The 20667-nt window shown below is 43.9% G+C and overlaps 1 protein-coding gene across 2 annotated transcripts in view; it reads left to right on the forward strand.

Moving 5' to 3' along the window:
- Nucleotides 1-20667, forward strand: part of LOC124038153 (serine/threonine-protein kinase 32C-like) — a 95477-nt gene that overhangs the window by 70501 nt on the left and 4309 nt on the right. For both annotated transcript variants that reach the window (XM_046353666.1, XM_046353667.1), the window contains 8 exons: nt 6667-6840; nt 10232-10269; nt 15407-15496; nt 15734-15837; nt 16074-16190; nt 17281-17406; nt 18367-18495; nt 19397-19464. In XM_046353666.1, coding sequence (XP_046209622.1) covers nt 6667-6840; nt 10232-10269; nt 15407-15496; nt 15734-15837; nt 16074-16190; nt 17281-17406; nt 18367-18495; nt 19397-19464 — 846 coding nt within the window. The remainder of the gene's footprint in view (nt 1-6666; nt 6841-10231; nt 10270-15406; nt 15497-15733; nt 15838-16073; nt 16191-17280; nt 17407-18366; nt 18496-19396; nt 19465-20667) is intronic.

The raw sequence follows: 20667 nt of genomic DNA on the forward strand, positions 1-20667 counted from the left end.
CATGCACTGTGTTATGTGTTCTGAGAACATTGGCAGTGTCCATGGGCATGCACTGTGTTATGTGTTCTGAGAACATTGGCAGTGTCCATGGGCATGCACTGTGCTATGTGTTCTGAGAACATTGGCAGTGTCCATGGGCATGCACTGTGTTATGTGTTCTGGCTGTAGGAGTTTGCCCAATGAGGTGTTCCATTATTGATGGACTAAAGTTGGGCCAACCAGTGTTTCTGGGAACTGCAGTGCCTATATTCCCCAAAGTAAACATCAAAGGCTGCCACTCATCAGAACGCCAACTTTGATTAAGTTTAGGAGGAGTTGTTTCCTAGACACAAGGCACAGAAAGAGAGGGGGAGAGCGGAAGCTTGGGAGAAACAGCCATCTCGTAAAGTAACGATTCTTGAAATCACAACGAGGGTGATTAAGGTGTTAAGAAGGAATTTGGGCGTTGTTTGGTTTGTCAAAACAGAGTTTCACCATCTACGAGGCTTTGGATGTGCTTCCTTCTCTCTATCTCACACACAAACACACACACCATTTTGAAGCCTAGGTTTGCTTTCATTATGATGTCCTGAATTCTGTTTGCTTTTCTTTTGAAAAAAGCTCCATCCATTGCTTCAGAGAGAATTCATTAGAGGGAACCTGGGCACCGAATCCACATCACTAGAACAAGACTGCTTTAAAAGCCTGGAGGACTGTCAAGTTTGCGGCATGCGCTAATTGCCGTGACCATTCACTTGCTGCAGATAGATGCCATATAATGTGTAGGAGTGAGATATACATGTATTCAAATGGATTAGCCACCTTGAGAGAAAGAAAATGTGACTATCATCTGCAGCATTCAAGAAATCCACCCAAATCACCCAAGCCATCACGACACAGGTGTAGGCGCGCTCTACGTCTCATCCCCCGATCAATTTGTATTTCTAAATTGCCGAGGTCATTTTTCCCTACCCCGGACGTACAGTATTACATGCATTAAGTGTATGCAGTGAAATTGATCCTGTGCACTTTCCAGTGTAAATCATTACCAGGACAAGGTTTTTGCCTTAAGCATTACACTGGAACAAATCTACTCTCAAACACCGTTGGCCAGATTCCCCTGAGATGTGGACGGAGGCAGTGAAAGCTTGAACCAAGTGGAGAAGAAAGTGATGCGAGAGGGAGTTAATGTGTCAGAGCTGAGCACTGTGGGATATTTGGTCGTCTGTGAGCTATAAGGCTTTGGAGACCCTTTTTTAAAAAGAGGGTTTTTAAGGCATCGCAGAGGGTGAGTCATCAGTGGGATCCGCTGAGCTGCGTTCTTCCTCCGCTGTCCATCCGTCCTGTCCATCAGAGAGACTGAGCGACTGAGCGAGAGAGAAAAGTCACTGTGGTGAGAATGGATGCACACCCTGTCCTCCTCCATGTCTATTAAGAATATTGATTCCTTGGCTGAAGAGAACAATGCTCTGGGAGGCGGTGAGACAAATTAGGGCTTTACCCCAAACACAATAGGCATAACAAGCCCTGGGTGGAAGCTCAGGTTCTGTTGACAGCCATAAAAATAACTGAGGGATATTTCCTCAGGGGGCTAAGTCCTATTCGATTTCTTCTTCTGCTGTTACAAACGCATTTATACAGCAGTCTTCATTAGATACAGAGCGCCACAGGAGTTAGTCACATTCACAGGACTCTGTAACTTTCCAAAGCAACCTCGCCATTAAAGTGATGTTCTGTTCTCTCTGCAATTGTAACTTTCCAGAGCAACCTCGCCATTAAAGTGATGTTCTGTTCTCTCTGCCATTGTAACTTTCCAGAGCCACCATACCGTTTTACGGTCCTGTAGGAGGTCCAAAGTGCACCTTGTGAAATAAGGCCAGTGGAGGTGGGGAGAGGGGTGTGCTGAGGGGACCAGAGGAGGGGGAAGGGGGAGGGGGACTAGGCTAGGGACCGCAGAGCGAGAGGCAGCGCTCACTCATTCATTGCATTGTTAAGAGGGATCCTCAGAGGAACCGGATGTGTCTTGTGATCCAGCCCCTTGACCAGCCTGAGCCACGCTGTCTCTATCGCAAGACTATCTAGGCCACAGTCATGAAGCAGACCACATTCAGCGCCCCGTGTCTCTTTTTTTTCTCTCTTCCTTTCTCTCGCTCTCTCTCTCTCTAACCCATCTCACCCCCATCTCTCTTTCACCCTCTCTCCCCTCTGTGTCTCTCTCCTCCCTCGCTCTCTCTCATCTAGCGCTCTATCTCTCTCTCCTACTCCCTACGCTTCCCTCTGCTCATTTGTCATCATGGCCTGATTATTTCAGCCTGTTTCTCAGACTCTTTCCAGCATGGTAACCTTCCTCTGTACTCTGCTGTCCCAGTCAGTCCAGGCCTGTCCTGACTGTTCCACATGGCCCCTCTTCTCCTTGGCCCTGCCAAAATTCTCCCAAGGCTCAGGCCTTAGCCAGGTCCCCAATCAACTGTCTTGGTCATATTTGACCCATGACAAGTCCATTCTCAGGCTGTTTCCTCTTATAGCTTTCTCTTTATGGTATTTTTTTCAGAACTTTAACTTCTGTGATATTGTCAATGAGAGAGGAGATAAAAGGAGGTGTTTGGAGAACTCCGTTTGTCTGGTCACACACATTACAATTCTCTTTCACCAACTTGCTTTCATATCATCCATTTGTTTGAGCTGCTGCCTTGGCCTCTCCTTGAACGATTTTTACAGACATTTTTACAGGGTGCTTGTGTGCTTTGATTTTGAATTCCCCAAACGTAGTGAGACACGCGCTGTATTTGCTAAAGCATTCATCCGGAATGTTCTTTCTCTCTCTCTCTCTCTCTCGCTCTCTTCTTCTCTCTCACTTTCTGTCGCTCCCTGTCCTTGGTGTTAAATCTGAATGTGACAAGGCTGTCACTATCCAAGCTTAAATACGGCTCAGATGTCAGCTCCACGTCTGACAGTTTACCTGAAGGGGATGTGAAAACCGTTCTAATCTCAGCCACGGGGGATCAGGAAACGGGCACTAATACCACTGCTATCACACTGGATGCCACAGAGGGCACTCTCTTCACCATCAGCTGCATGCTGCTCAGGTTCAGGGCATGACAAGGAGGTGATAAGAAGGTGACAATAACTAAGGGACTTGTGGACAGCAAACTCCATCTCAGCCTGGCCATCTGTTGATGCTGTGTGTGTGTGTGTGTGTTTGGAGTGGAGGTTAGGTTTGTTAGAAGATCTCCTGTCATCAGACCAAGCTATCGGGACATGTCACCAGGATGTCTACGGATAGATCCTGCATCCGTTTTCTCTTGATCTGAAGGAAGATGGGAGCTTTGGTGGAAATAATTTTGTCATGCTGTTTTTGACCTCAACATTTTACCCCTAGGTCAGTGTTTCCTGAACTTGGTCCTGGGGATCCCAACGGGAGCACGTTTTTGTTTTTGCCCTAGCACTACACAGCTAATTCAAATAATCAAAGATGAATGATGAGTTGATCATTTGAATCAGCTGTGTAGCGCTAGGGCAAAATCCCCAGGACCGAGTTTGGGAAGCACTGCCCTAGACTATAGATGATTTCACTGATTTACAATAATAACCTTATACAATGCTGATCACATAAGTTCAATATTGTGTTTAGCATGGATCCCTCCCAATCCCTCCTTCTCAGAACTTCTTCTCAACCAATCCAATCCCTCCTTCTCAGAACTTCTTCTCAACCAATCCCTCCTTCTCAGAACTTCTTCTCAACCAATCCCTCTGACAGAAATGGGAAACCCCTGTCAATCATATTTTATTTTATGGGGAATATTCATTGAGGCAGTAGTCTTTTTCAAACTCGGACCATTTTATCAGTTGATCTGTGTTCCTTTTGACGTCGGGCTTGACATTGTTGTGAACAGCGTTGCAAAACCGATGTCCTGTTGAGGATAGGATGATTTTTCATGGTGCTCCATTTTCTCTGATATAGAGAGAAGGAAATTGCGCATGGAGAGGGCCAATCAAAATGTGCCCTGAGTGTGTGGGGTTAAGCCTGGTGATATAGAGGTAGGATGAGGAAATCTGCCAAGATGAAACATATATAATAATGCTGCAATAATCTACCAGGCTTTAATGGGAAAAATAAAGAAATCACACGCTATCTCTCGGCTTGAGCGCCTCCGGAAAGCCTTCTCTCTCTCTCTCTCTCTCTCTCTCTCTCTCTCTCTCTCTCTCTCTCTCTCTCTCTCTCTCTTGCTCTCTCGCTCCCTCTCTGTTGTGACTACTGTGAGATGATTGTGGATTTCTGACATTTTGTGTTTATATACTGTGTGGTTTGGGTTTCTAGTGTGCCGCTAGGGCTTGGTGTTTTTAGTCGACACTTGTGGTGGGGGGGGGTGTAGTAGAGTGTCCCAAATCCCACCCAGAATATTTTCTGGACGTGTTTGATGTGCTTGATTAGTAAGCCTGATTGACAACGATCTTTAGCCGCCCATCAGCCATTTTCAATTAAGAGACATCAATCAAAGGCTGTCTCTGTTCGTGCCTTAATTTGGCGATCACTCTCCTGCATTCACACGCTCCGACAAATGTCAGCTCATTTAAGATAAGGATCACTCTCCTGCATTCACACGCTCCGACAAATGTCAGCTCATTTAAGATAACGATCACTCTCCTGCATTCACACGCTCCGACAAATGTCAGCTCATTTAAGATAACGATCACTCTCCTGCATTCACACGCTCCGACAAATGTCAGCTCATTTAAGATAACGATCACTCTCCTGCATTCACACGCTCCGACAAATGTCAGCTCATTTAAGATAACGATCACTCTCCTGCATTCACACGCTCCGACAAATGTCAGCTCATTTAAGATAACGATCACTCTCCTGCATTCACACGCTCCGACAAATGTCAGCTCATTTAAGATAACGATCACTCTCCTGCATTCACACGCTCCGACAAATGTCAGCTCATTTAAGATAACGATCACTCTCCTGCATTCACACGCTCCGACAAATGTCAGCTCATTTAAGATAACGATCACTCTCCTGCATTCACACGCTCCGACAAATGTCAGCTCATTTAAGATAACGATCACTCTCCTGCATTCACACGCTCCGACAAATGTCAGCTCATTTAAGATAACGATCACTCTCCTGCATTCACACGCTCCGACAAATGTCAGCTCATTTAAGATAACGATCACTCTCCTGCATTCACACGCTCCGACAAATGTCAGCTCATTTAAGATAACGATCACTCTCCTGCATTCACAAATGTCTCATTTAAGATAACGATCACTCTCCTGCATTCACACGCTCCGACAAATGTCAGCTCATTTAAGATAACGATCACTCTCCTGCATTCACACGCTCCGACAAATGTCAGCTCATTTAAGATAACGATCACTCTCCTGCATTCACACGCTCCGACAAATGTCAGCTCATTTAAGATAACGATCACTCTCCTGCATTCACACGCTCCGACAAATGTCAGCTCATTTAAGATAACGATCACTCTCCTGCATTCACACGCTCCGACAAATGTCAGCTCATTTAAGATAACGATCACTCTCCTGCATTCACACGCTCCGACAAATGTCAGCTCATTTAAGATAACGATCACTCTCCTGCATTCACACGCTCCGACAAATGTCAGCTCATTTAAGATAACGATCACTCTCCTGCATTCACACGCTCCGACAAATGTCAGCTCATTTAAGATAACGATCACTCTCCTGCATTCACACGCTCCGACAAATGTCAGCTCATTTAAGATAACGATCACTCTCCTGCATTCACACGCTCCGACAAATGTCAGCTCATTTAAGATAACGATCACTCTCCTGCATTCACACGCTCCGACAAATGTCAGCTCATTTAAGATAACGATCACTCTCCTGCATTCACACGCTCCGACAAATGTCAGCTCATTTAAGATAACGATCACTCTCCTGCATTCACACGCTCCGACAAATGTCAGCTCATTTAAGATAATGATCACTCTCCTGCATTCACACGCTCCGACAAATGTCAGCTCATTTAAGATAACGATCACTCTCCTGCATTCACACGCTCCGACAAATGTCAGCTCATTTAAGATAACGATCACTCTCCTGCATTCACACGCTCCGACAAATGTCAGCTCATTTAAGATAACGATCACTCTCCTGCATTCACACGCTCCGACAAATGTCAGCTCATTTAAGATAACGATCACTCTCAAAGTTATCGCTCCCACTGTGCTTGTTTTGAGCTTACATGTGAGTACGCACTCACACCAACTCCTGCCTACATTAACACATAACAGGCTACAGGCCAGGGCTCTCTAACCCTGTTCCTGGAGAGCTACTCTCCTGTAGGTTTTTGATCCAACCCCACTTGTAACTAACCTGATTTCAGCTTATCAACCGGCTAATTATTAGAATTCAGATGCGCTAGATTAGGGTTGGAATGAAAACCTACAGGACGCTAGCTCTCCAGGGACATAGTTGGAGAGCCCTAATCTACGCACATGCAAACTCAGTTCCACACATACATAGTGAGTGTCTTGTGTGAGCTATTCTACGGTTGTGTGTTTTTGCGGTTGGTAGACGCAGGGTTCAGCAGGAGGCATGTGTGTCTTGTTCCCGTGTGTGTGTGTCCTTGTTTGTCTGTATCCTGGCCCTAACAGGATGTTGACTGAGCCCTTTGACCTCCGCCTTGTGTCCCAGGTACTCGTTCCAGGACGAGGAGGACATGTTCATGGTGGTGGATCTGCTGCTGGGAGGGGACCTGCGCTACCACCTCCAACAGAACGTCCATTTCAACGAGGACGCTGTCAAACTCTACCTGTGTGAGATGACCCTGGCACTGGACTACCTGCAGAGCCAGCACATCATCCACAGGTATGGGCAACATCCATAGACACATCTACTGCACTGGGCTACATATAGGCACATCATCCACAGGTATGGGCTAGAATAATGACACCGTTTCTCCAAAACACCCAGCAGGTGATTGCTAACACACAGCTGGCCATCGTCTGCTTTTAGCTGTTTGTCTTCCCTCCCTGACTACGCCTACCCTGGGTGCCACTCCTGGGACTCCTGGCCCCCTCTCTCTCTCTCTCTCTCTCTCTCTCTCTCTCTCTCTCTCTCCAGAGACCCGACATCCCATCACCTGCATGTCCAGTGGGAGATGAATGGCCTGCTTTAGGGGTTGTAATGATTCATCATCATCCCTTTCTCATCTATCTTGAGTGTCCCCGGGCAGAGCGCGTAGTCCTGCATCACTCTTTTCACTGTCCCAGCTCTGACACCGGCTACATGCTCACCTCACTGCAGTACTTGAGAGCCGCCACTTTTGGTCTGATGATGTAGCCTTTCAATATGTGGGCTCATTGGAGGAAAAGCCACAGCTTTTAATTGACTAGTATATCACTGGACAGTGGTTTAGTTCTTTTGTATGCTTTTTAAGGCGCTGAGTTCTCTCCATCGGACGTTGAAACTTAAATGGGTTTGGTAGCCTATAGGCTGTGTCTCCAACAGTCTGTTGTTTGCGGAACAGAATTGTCTCGATAATCACCTGGGCATTCTCCTTTCATTTTTGCTTCTTTGCACATCTAAACAAAGCTCTGGTATCTATGTTGCTGTAACCATCAATCTTCTTCAGCGTGGGATGACTTGCAGTCGTGAGTGTTTGTTGAAATTGCAGAGTGCAGTAAAAAAAAGAAAGTGTCAGTGCTGTAAATGAGAAGTGTTTAGGTCCCTGTAGACCACGAACTCCGCTCACTGAGGGCCTCAAAATGTTTTAACCTTTTATTCCAAAGCTCGTTTTCAGCAAATCGCTCCTCGAAAGTGCAAAGAACTGTGTGGGTGCTTGCATACTGGTGAGAAGGTGAGTGCGTTTGTGCCGTGGAGCGCACACATACACAAAAATGATGTCGATCCAACTAGATCATCACACACCTGTCCTTTTCTTGAAACTCGGCAGGTAATTAAAAACACTTTCACCTCGTGAACTTGATAAATGTGCTTCACGAAAGGGTTGGCGCTATCCAGATTGTCATACCGCTTCAAAGAATATCATGCCATCGGTAATTCGAAACACTGCGATATATATACACGGTATATCGCCCTAGCCTTCTTGGTTATCTAAATACCAATGAAGTCAGTTAAAGAAAAGATTCAGTGAGTTTTACCAAGTCTCTCTGTTTTTATCTCATCCTGGCATCAACTGTTCGGACTTGACACAATTGCGTCTGCTGGAGGAGGCCAAGTCCAATCCCTAGGTATCTGTGGCCATCTCCTGCTCTACAATTTGGTTTCACGCTGTGGGTTTGTGAAAGGAAAATACTATTATTTTGTTGCACCAACTGGGGGAAGAAGTGTCTCCTAGCAACAGTCTGCTGCTGCCATGATGCCCGAGGAATGAAAAATTAGTCCAAGCGAAGAAAGTCCCCAAAGAACGCCAGAACATTCCCCCTCTTTTCTTCTTCTTCTGCACTGGAGACAAACTAAAACAGTGGAGAAAAAAATGTTCACTTCGCCACTTCTAAAGTGGAGGGCTTTGAGGTGGAATTCCACCTCACACTTGTCAGTCGTCTGCTGCTGGAGTTTCCATGCTTGGTAAACACGTTTGCTTGCTTTGCTAGTCACGTAAAATAAAAAATTGTGTTCAATGAGCAATGCTCTGTCTGGTTTTACATATCAAAATATCCACGGTGGCGGTATGGCAGGGTGGCAGAGCTTTCATACTGGATTTTCTCGCATGGCTATAGGGCAGGAATAGAATACATTTCCATTAAAACTCTTGAGAAATACATCAGTTAGCAAGGGAGATGTACTTTTTGGTATAGCATAGCCTCGGCGCTAACAGGAATGTTACTTCCTTATCACAAAACCAGAATGAGCTGGTTTTGCGATATCGGGGCGTTCATATTGGAGTTATTCCTATACATTTCCATTGAAATCTCTTGAGAAATACATCAGTTAGCAATAGAGACTTACCTCTTGCTATAGCATAGCCTTAGTGCACATGCATGTTATAGTAGTGGCGTGTATGAGACAAAGACTCTGGGCTAAATGGCTTGGGCTTGTGATTTACAGTTCCATTTTTTTCCATTTTTTATTTAACCTTTATTTAACTAGGCAAGTCAGTTGAGAACAAATTCTTATTTACAATGACGGCCTACCCCTGCCAAACCCGGACGACGCTGGGCCAATTGTGCGCCGCCCTATGGGACTCCCAATCACGGCCAGATGTGCAGGGTAGCCTAGTGGTTAGAGCGTTGGACTAGTAACCGAAAGGTTGCAAGTTCAAATCCCCGAGCTGACAAGGTACAAATCTGTCGTTCTGCCGGTGAACAGGCAGTTAACCCACTGTTCCTAGGCCGTCATTGAAAATAAGAATTTGTTCTGAACTGACTTGCCTAGTAAAATAAAGGTAAAATAAATAAATAAAAAAGATTCGAACCAGAGACTGTAGTGACGCCACTTGCACTAAGATGCAGTGCCTTAAACCGCTGCGCCACTCAGGAGCCCCATTAAACCTCTTGAGGAATGTACCAGTTAAAAAAAGACCTTGATATATCCTGAAGTGGTCTTGATACATCCTGATATCATGTTAGTGTAGTGTATGAGACTCTCTATGTGGACTAAATGTATTAGTCACACTTGCGTGACAGGCTGCATAATTTAGAAAGTGGTGTGGGCTTTGCTAATTGGCTGTGGGCTGCGCTGGTGGGTAAACACCAAGGTGTTGTTGTTTGTGTTGGGACTCCTCTGCACGGGTGCCCCATGTAATAAGCATGTGTGGAGAAAACCTGCAAGTGTCTCCAAGGGATTGGATTGGAAATCGCCATGTTCCCGTTCATCCATGTCCAATGTAGTGTTGTAGGGATCGATACATCGGAACACATACACACATGGGCACACATTTACATATGTAACACACAGCCACATGATGTAAGCATAGAATAAAATATGCCAAGACACACACACACACACACACACACACACACACACACACACACACACACACACACACACACACACACACACACACACACACACACACACACACACACACACACACACACACACACACAGCCTCCAACATGCCGATACACATGTAACACATACAGCTACCCATTCTGTTCCACACACGTGCAAGCACATGCCCGTGCGCACTTAGAAACGCACATTCTGTGACACACGTTTTATATGGACTATAAATAGTTCCATGTTCTTAGACACACTGATTTATCTGTGGTTTCTCTCCCTCTTTCTCTCACAGGGATATCAAACCAGACAACATCTTGTTGGATGAGCAAGGTGAGCCTGCCTCTTCTTAGAGATGACTTTATCCCGTACTCATTACATGTTCACGACATGTCACAGACAGACCTGTGTACATGTTTTACCTTCATGTGACATACTACTGCGTTCAGAAAGTATTCACACCTCTTGACTTTTTTCCACTTTTTGAATTTACATTTAAATTGAGATTTTGCGTTTAGTGACCTACACACAATGCCCAATATGTCAACGTGGAATTGTGTTTTTAGACATTTTTACAAACTGACTAAAAACGAAAAGCTGAAATGTCTTGATTCAATACGTATTCAACCCCTTTGCTATGGCAAGACACATTAACAAGTTGCATTTACTCACGCTGTGTGAAGTAATAGGGTTCATAATGATTTTGAATGACTACCTCATCTTTGTACCCCACACATACATACAGTGGGGCGAAAAAGTATTTAGTCAGCCACCAATTGTGCAAGTTCTCCCACTTAAAAAGATGAGAGAGATCTGTAATTTTCATCATAGGTACACTTCAACTATGACAGACAAAATGAGAAAATAAAATCCAGAAAATCACATTATAGGATTTTTTTTTCTGAATGTATTTGCAAATTATGGTGGAAAATAAGTATTTGGTCAATAACAAAAGTTTATCTCAATACTTTGTTATATACCCTTTGTTGGCTATGACAGAGGTCAAACGTTTTCTGTAAGTCTTCACAAGGTTTTCACACACTGTTGCTGGTATTTTGGCCCATTCCTCAATGCAGATCTCTAGAGCAGTGATGTTTTGGGGCTGTTGCTGGGCAACACGGACTTTCAACTCCCTCCAAAGATTTTCTATGGGGTTGAGATCTGGAGACTGGCTAGGCCACTCCAGGACCTTGAAATGCTTCTTACGAAGCCACTCCTTTGTTGCCCGGGCGGTGTGTTTGGGATCATTGTCATGCTGAAAGACCCAGCCACGTTTCATCTTCAATGCCCTTGCTGATGGTAGGCTTTGTTACTTTGATCCCAGCTCTCTGCAGGTCATTCACTAGGTCCCCCCGTGTGGTTCTGGGATTTTTGCTCACCGTTATTGTGATCATTTTGACCCCACAAGGTGAGATCTTGCATGGAGCCCCAGATCAAGGGAGATTATCAGTGGTCTTGTATGTCTTCCATTTCCTAATAATTGCTCCCAGAATTGATTTCGTCAAACCAAGCTGCTTACCTATTGCAGATTCAGTCTTCCCAGCCTGGTGCAGGTCTTTCTGGTGTCCTTTGACAGCTCTTTGGTTTTGGCCATAGTGGAGTTTGGAGTGTGACTGTTTGAGGTTGTGGACAGGTGTCTTTTATACTGATAACAAGTTCAAACAGGTGACATTAATACAGGTAAAGAGTGGAGGACAGAGGAGCCTCTTAAAGACGAAGTTACAGTTCTGTGAGAGCCAGAAATATTGATTGTTTGCAGGTGACCAAATACTTATTTTCCACCATAATTTGCAAATAAATTCATGAAAAATCCTACAATGTGATTTTCTGGATTTTTTTTCTCATTTTGTCTGTCATAGTTGAAGTGTACCTATGATGAAAATTACAGGCCTCATCTTTTTAAGTGGGAGAACTTTCACAATTGTTGGCTGACTAAATACTTTTTTGCCCCACTGTATATAATATACAGTGCCTTGCGAAAGTATTCGGCCCCCTTGAACTTTGCGACCTTTTGCCACATTTCAGGCTTCAAACATAAAGATATAAATATGTATTTTTTTGTGAAGAATCAACAACAAGTGAGACACAATCATGAAGTGGAACGACATTTATTGGATATTTCAAACTTTTTTGACAAATCAAAAACTGAAAAATTGGGCGTGCAAAATTATTCAGCCCCCTTAAGTTAATACTTTGTAGCGCCACCTTTTGCTGCGATTACAGCTGTAAGTCGCTTGGGGTATGTCTCTATCAGTTTTGCACATCGAGAGACTGAAATGTTTTCCCATTCCTCCTTGCAAAACAGCTCGAGCTCAGTGAGGTTGGATGGAGAGCATTTGTGAACAGCAGTTTTCAGTTCTTTCCACAGATTCTCGATTGGATTCAGGTCTGGACTTTGACTTGGCCATTCTAACACCTGGATATGTTTATTTTTGAACCATTCCATTGTAGATTTTGCTTTATGTTTTGGATCATTGTCTTGTTGGAAGACACATCTCCGTCCCAGTCTCAGGTCTTTTGCAGACTCCATAAGGTTTTCTTCCAGAATGGTCATGTATTTGGCTCCATCCATCTTCCCATCAATTTTAACCATCTTCCCTGTCTCTGCTGAAGAAAAGCAGGCCCAAACCATGATGCTGCCACCACCATGTTTGACAGTGGGGATGGTGTGTTCAGGGTGATGTGCTGTGTTGCTTTTACGCCAAACATAACGTTTTGCATTGTTGCCAAAAAGTTCAATTTTGGTTTCATCTGACCAGAGCACCTTCTTCCACATGTTTGGTGTGTCTCCCAGGTCTGTGGCAAACTTTAAATGACACATTTTATGGATATCTTTAAGAAATCGCTTTCTTCTTGCCACTCTTCCATATAGGCCAGATTTGTGCAATATACGACTGATTGTTGTCCTATGGACAGAGTCTCCCACCTCAGCTGTAGATCTCTGCAGTTCATCCAGAGTGATCATGGGCCTCTTGGCTGCATCTCTGATCAGTCTTCTCCTTGTATGAGCTGAAAGTTTAGAGGGACGGCCAGGTCTTGGTAGATTTGCAGTGGTCTGATACTCCTTCCATTTCAATATTATCGCTTGCACAGTGCTCTTTGGGATGTTTAAAGCTTGGGAAATCTTTTTGTATCCAAATCCGGCATTAAACTTCTTCACAACAGTATCTCGGACCTGCCTGGTGTGTTCCTTGTTCTTCATGATGCTCTCTGCACTTTTAACGGACCTCCGAGACTATCACAGTGCAGGTGCCTTTATACGGAGACTTGATTACACACAGGTGGATTGTATTTATCATCATTAGTCATTTAGGTCAACATTGGATCATTCAGAGATCCTCACTGAACCTCTGGAGAGAGTTTGCTGCACTGAAAGTAAAGGAGGTGAATAATTTTGCACGCCCAATTTTTCAGCTTTTGATTTGATAAAAAAGTTTGAAATATCCAATAAATGTTGTTCCACTTCATGATTGTGTCCCACTTGTTGTTGATTCTTCACAAAAAAATACAGTTTTATATCTTTATGTTTGAAGCCTGAAATGTGGCAAAAGGTCGCAAAGTTCAAGGGGGCCGAATAATTTCGCAAGGCACTGTATATACATATATAAATTATCTGTAAGGTCCCTGAGTCGAGCAATTTCACAGATTCAACCACAAAGCAGGGAGGTTATTTTGGGGACAGGTGGAAAAGCATTAAACATTTATAGCAATTTAGCTAGCTAGCTTGCAGTTGCTATCTAATTTGTCCTATTTAGCTAACTTGCTGTTGCTACCTAATATGTCCTGGGATATAAACGTAGAGTTGTAATTTTACCTGAAATGCACAAGGTCCTCTACTCCAACAATGAATCCACACATAAAAAGGTCAACCGAATCATTTCTTGTCATCTCTCCTCCTTCCAGGCTTTTTATCCTTTGGACTTTATATGGCGATTGGAATATAAACGTTCATAGTATTACCATGACAACCGACGTACTCAGTTCGTCTTTCAATCACCCATGTGGGTATAACCAATGAGGAGATGGCACATGGGTATCTGCATCTATAAACTAATGAGGAGATGGGAGAGGCAGAACTTGCACTGCGTTTAGCGTCACAAATAGAACTGACTTCTATTTTAGCATTTGGCAACACAGACGCTCGTTTTTTTACCCCCTTTTTCTCCCCAATTTCGTGGTATCCAATTGTTAGTACTTACTGTCTTGTCTCATCGCTACAACTCTCACACGGACTCGGGAGAGGCGAAGGTCGAGAGCCATGCGTCCTCCGAAACACAACCCAACCAAGCCGCACTGCTTCTTCACACAGCGGGCATCCAACCCGGAAGCCAGCCGCACCAATTCACCTTTCAGCAGGAAAAATAACCTACATCACAAGGCCAAATCTACACTGGAGTTGTTTACCAAGAAGACCGTGAATGCTCCTGAGTGGCCAAGTTAGAATTTTGACTTAAATCTGATTGAAAGTCTATGGCAAGACTTGAAAATCGCTATCTAGTCATGATCCCCAACATCGTGACAGAGCTTGAAGAATTTTGAAAAGAATAATCGGCAAATATTGCGCAATCCAGATGTGCAAAACTCTTATGGACTTATCCAAGAAGACGCACTGCTGCAATCATTGCCAAATGTGTTTCTAACGTGTTGACCCAGGGGTTTGAGTACTTATGCAACAGCTATTTTAGTTATTTTGTGTAGATTGTTGACAAAAAAAAGGACAATTTCAATACATTTGAATCCCACTTTGTAACACAACACAATGTGAAGAATCAGGAAGGCTTTTGCAAGGCACTGTATATGTTTTATTGTCACGTACACCGGATAGGTGCAGTGAAATGTGTTATTTTACAGGGTCAGCCATAGTATTTTGGCACCCCTGGAGAAAATGAGTGCACATTAGGCACATCAACCGATTTTCTTGCATTAGTAGTGACCATGGCAGGATTCATAACTCCGTCGCTAGCGGTTATATGTGGTCTGGATTTGGCAGTACTACCACTAGACCAGACTCCGGCACACAAGTCTTGTTGACACACTGAATCAGGATTTCATTAAGCTATTTGTGTTTTATTTTTCGTTACAGTTAGTTAGTCAGAGTTAGATACTGTAGCTTGAAGTTAATTTTGGCTAGTTTTGTTGGAGAAATAAACATGATTTTTGAATGTTATGTATGTAGTGTTAAATATAAGTAGTTTGGTTCTGATGCTGCATTCATGAGTGGGAAACTTGGAAAATACTACTAATAACAAATTCTAGTGTTCATAAACCATATTAATAGATTGTTTTTATAAATCATGTTTTATTGTTCCATTTAACTGCCGAAAATGCTGTTGGCAAGGTAATTTCCTTAATATGTGATGTGAGAGTTCAGCATATGGGAGAAGTCGGAGCTCAGAGATGGTAGACACGTTTCCCACTAACCAATAAAATGAGATGTCATGAATGCAGCATAAGCACGATATCTTCACAGGCCACGCCCACCTGACAGACTTCAACATTGCTACAATAATCAAGGATGGAGAGAGGGCCACTGCCTTAGCTGGAACCAAGCCCTACATGGGTAAGACTCTCACCTGTTATTCCTTCAGCCCTTGGAAACCCTTATCACTGGCCTGGTCCCAGATCTGTTTGTGGCATCTTGCCAACTCCTATGGTCATTGCCACAACTATGACAAGACCAATCTGGGACCCGGAAACCTTATCATTAGCATACTGTGTAAATATCCCATCAGTAAGCTATGGTCTGGACTGGGTGTAGCCTAGCTGTCTGACCCTGTCTGTGTTGTATCCCCTTCAGCACCAGAGATCTTCCAGTCCTTTGTGAGTGGGGGGACGGGTTATGCCTTTGAGGTAGACTGGTGGTCACTAGGCGTGACGGTCTTCGAGGTGCTGCGTGGTTGGGTAAGGAAAGGCCTTATGGGCAGTGAGACTGTTCTTGAGTTATGACAACTGATGCTCTCTCTCTCTCTCTCTCTCTCTCTCTCTCTCTCTCTCTCTCTCCCCTCTCTCTCCCTCCTCTCTTTTCTCTATCTTTCCCCCTCTTTCCCTGCTCTTTCTCTTTCCCTGCCTCTCGCATGCCCCCTTAATCTCTCTATCTTCTCTCCCTCGTACTCTCTCTCTCTTTCTCCCTCTGTCAGAGGCCCTATGAAATCCATGCCAGTAACTCAGTGGAGTCTTTAATGCAGCTCTTCAGTACCGTTAGTGTGCAGTACAACACCGCCTGGCCCAAGGACTTGGTCCATCTCATGAGGAAGGTGAGTGGAAAGGGGAGGGGAGGGGGAAAAGTGGACAGCAGAGGAAAGTTGAGAGTGGAGGGGAGGGAAGATGGACCAGAAGTGGAGAGATGGGCTGCTGTGTGGAGAGTTGCCGGGGGAGAGTGTACAATGGAATAGAGAGTCGAGGCAGTGGTCAGAAGACAGTGGGAGGCTAATCATAATTGCGGGGGGGGCTTGCAGTAGTGGAGGTGAACGTGGATGGAGGGAGAATGGCCCGAGGGTAAGAATGGGAGAGATTGAGAGAGATAAGGTCAGGGAGGAGAGACTGATGGAGTGGCAGGGAGACGGAGGAGTGAGGGACTTGTCTCTACTCTGTCCATTCAGAGCCAGAGTGGAGGCTCCAGAGCGATGTCATCGGTCTCTTCCGCTCGGCTGCTAGTCTATTACCACCGAGACAGACTTAACCAGCCCTCTGGGATAAATGACTCGCCGTCGGAATTTCGGGAGTGGGAGAGTTGAGAGAGAGAGACTGTTGCCATGACAACAGACCACATCCCCAAAATTATTCCTCCTAGGTGTATGTTAAGCTGTACCAGGGAGAAGTCAAACAGCTGTTTTCCTCCATTGTAGATACAACACTATTGATACAAGTCACATGTATTTAGTTTCTCCCCTGACAATGATCTCAATCCTTCTCTGATTCCATCTATGCTAATCAGGGTAACATCTTCATTTTGGATTCATAAGGGACCTGATCCTTGTACTGTACGGTATCTGACTTAAGAGCGCCCCCTAATGGTGACACCAACTAGGTTATTGGATCTGATTTTAGCATTCAAGTTGTCTTGTCTCATAAGGTTTTTTTTCTCACTTCAATACAACTTTATTAATCCCTGAGGGGAATTTAGGAAGGAATGATGTGTATCTCTCTGTAGAGATTATATTCTTTTGAATCTTTAATGGGTCTAAATTAGGTGTGTGTGTGTGTGTGTGTGTGTGTGTGTGTGTGTGTGTGTGTGTGTGTGTGTGTGTGTGTGTGTGTGTGTGTGTGTGTGTGTGTGTGTGTGTGTGTGTGTGTGTGTGTGTGTGTGTGTGTGTGTGTGTGTGTGTGTGTGTGCGCGCCTTCCAGCTGCTGACAGTGAACCCAGAGCATCGTTTCTCCAGCCTGTCTCACATGCAGACGGCTCCCTACCTCTCTGACATCAACTGGGACGCTGTCTACGAGAAGAAGATAGATGCTGGGTTCGTTCCTAATGTAAGTATGGACCATAAACCTATCACAGAGGAGCATAGAAGTTTCACCTTTTGTGGACCATAAACACTGATTCTCACATAATACAGTATGTGGACACCTGCATGTCGAACATCTCATTCCAAAATCATGGCCATTAATATGTAGTTAACCCCCCCACCCCCAACCCTTTTGCTGCTATAACAGTCTCCACTCTTCTGGGAAGGCTTTCCACTAGTTGTTGGAACATTGGTTTGGGGACTTGCTTCCATTCAGCCACAGGAGCATTAGTGAGGTTGGGCGCTGATGTTGGGCGATTAGGCCTGGCTCGCAGTCGGCGTTCCAATTCATCCCAAAGGTGTTCGATGGGGTTGAGGTCAGGGCTCTGTGCAGGCCAGTCAAGTTCTTCCACTCTGATCTCGACAAACCATTTCCGTATGGACCTTGCTTTGTGCACAGGGGGCATTGTAATGTCGAAACAGGGAAGGGCCTTCCCCAAACTGTTGCCACAAATTTGAACGCACAGAATCGTCTAGAATGTCATTGTGTGCTGTAGCGTTAAGATTTGGCGGTGAGCTTCACTCCAGCTGACGCTTGGCATGGTGATTTTAGGCCATTTCAAGGATACACCTAAGCTCAATTTCGAGTCTCATAGCAAAGGGTGCGAATACTTTATTTATTTTATAAAAACCTGTTTTTGCTTTGTCATTATGGGGTATTATGTGTAGATTGATACGTTTTTTTTTATGTAGACAATTTTAGAATTAGGCTGTAACATAACAAAATGTGGAAAAAGGGAAGGGATCTGAATACTTTCCGAATGTACCGTATTTGTCATATGCAGAAATACAGTACACAGTACAATGACATGCTTACTTGCAGGTACACCTGTGTGTGTGTGTGCTTGCGTTCGTCCGTACGTGTGTGTGTGCCTATATTAGTGTATAGTCATTCATTAGTGTACTGTGTGTCTTGGTTCCACAGAAGGGTCGTCTGCATTGCGACCCAACCTTTGAGCTGGAGGAGATGATACTAGAATCTCGTCCCCTCCACAAGAAGAAGAAAAGACTGGCCAAGAACAGGTCACGGGAAGCCAGCAAGGATTCCCAGTCGGTGAGTGTCACATCACCCAGTCACTACTGACTGTGCCTGGGTCATGTTCATTAGGCACCAAACTGAAGAAAATGGACTGAAACTTGGAGGTTACTACCTGAACTTGTCCAATTAGAAACGTTTATTGTTGTTTTCCGTTGCAAAATGTTTTGCTACGGCATACCCTAAAGAATTCAACCCTTGTAAATAGTGCTTTAACCTGAGGTATTGGACAGTTTGGCAGGTCTTGGTTTACTCAGAGTGCAGGGTGCCTTCTCTAGCCTTCTGTTCCCCAGTTGTTATTTTTGTCCCTACATTTCATGAATATCATCTCTTTGTCTTGAAGACCGGTTATTTGCTTGCATGATTACAGTATTTTAACAAACCCACTGTATATTATCTGTGATTGCGGCCACAATTTACCATGGATTTTAGACCATCCATATTTATGAGCTGTGCCAGGTTTTCATCCGCCAAGCCTCTCATTACGAGCTCCACATTATTGTTGTCGACTTTCAGTGTTATCGAAGGTGATCTCTGGGCGCTGTAAATGCAGTAAAACTTGTATCTTCTAACAATCTTACTCCGGGCCTTCTAGTGTGTGAGGCGGCTGGGTTATTACCTAGATTATTAAATTATGAAGCCTTCAGTGGTGTTGTGATGCCCCCCATGTGCTTTTGTAAATATGAACTTCTATTTTTGTCCCGTGCCAAACGTCTAATTTGAGGGAAAGAACACAAACAAATCACCAATCATTATTGAATGTAGGGAAGAAAGAGGAAGAAGGGGGTGTTTGTAATCTTTCAGGTTTCGCTGGTGATTGTTTGAGGTGAAATGTATCTCCTCATCCGCCGTTGTCGCCCTATATGTGTGTGTGATGATGATGATGATGATGGCTGTTCCCTGTCCTTACTGCCCTCAGGAGAATGACTACCTACAGGAGTGCCTTGAAGTGGTGCAGTCTGAGTTCATGATCTTCAACCGTGAGAAGTAAGACCACAAACCAAACACTTTTCCTGGGAGACCAATCAAAATACATTCATGTTAAACCATTTAGGGAAATTGTATTTAAAGTGACATGCATAAGGCTGTGACATAACACCTACATAAGGTCTCGGCAACCTGACATACACATGAATAGATATTTATGAATATCCCAAGCATTGTTAGTTCTATAATATACTAAGACGATATAAACGCGGACCCAATTACTGAACCTGGGAGACCAATAAAAAAACAAACACATTGTTACATCAGTCTTAGCTCTATTTATACCATAGTATTGTTTAATACTCATTCCTGATTGGCTTGAAGGGCATTCTAGAGCGTGCATTATTTTCCTATAATGTACAGTATATCAGCACGGTAGAAGTCAATGGCTATAATTCATTCTTCCATGTTCTATGTTTGAGCTGCTTTTGAAAGCAGACGTTGAATTGAAAACATAATTGGCATTGTTGAATTGAACTTTCAAAAATCAAGTTAGGACCAATGTTTTGGTAAGCTAAACTAGCACGTCTGTTTGTTTGGTTACCAAGGCAACTGCTGTAGATATATATATATATATGTATATATATACTGTAGTAACTTGCTAGCTACTTCAGTGGACGTTGAACACATTTCTAGTGGCAAATGTGTTAAATTATAGCCATGGTATGAAAGGGATAATCAACTCGGGGCTCTGGGTACTCTGGAACGTGATGCAATTTCGTGGAAGTTTTGTTCCTCTCCGCTATTGTATCGCATCGTGGAACGCCAATCATTCTTTTCGAGAGCGCATAAGCTCCCTTGTTGATTATCCCTTACGTATGACATAAGCACTAAGATGATATAACGAATATTTACATGGTCATTTCTCCATGTAATCTATCGTTTGCAGAACAATATGCAATATATGGTCATGGTATCAAAGGTTAGAAGGTGGTGTTATGAATCAGCCATATGATAGAGTTGGGTTTCTGCCGTCATCATTTTATGGTGAATAGCTGTTTATGCGCTACTGTACATCCTCCCTCTTCAATGTTGTTTCCAGTGACATCACTCTGCAATAAATATAGAAATGCTCTGTACATTACCTCGACGTAATGATAGCGGTACAAAAATATATATATATAGCAGTTTTATGACCCTATATTGTTGCCGTAATGCTGTGTTTATATTAAGAGATTCTACACTGGTGGTGATAGTTCATAT

The sequence above is a fragment of the Oncorhynchus gorbuscha genome, linkage group LG06 (assembly GCF_021184085.1).
Source record: "Oncorhynchus gorbuscha isolate QuinsamMale2020 ecotype Even-year linkage group LG06, OgorEven_v1.0, whole genome shotgun sequence".
Lineage (NCBI taxonomy): Eukaryota > Metazoa > Chordata > Actinopteri > Salmoniformes > Salmonidae > Oncorhynchus > Oncorhynchus gorbuscha.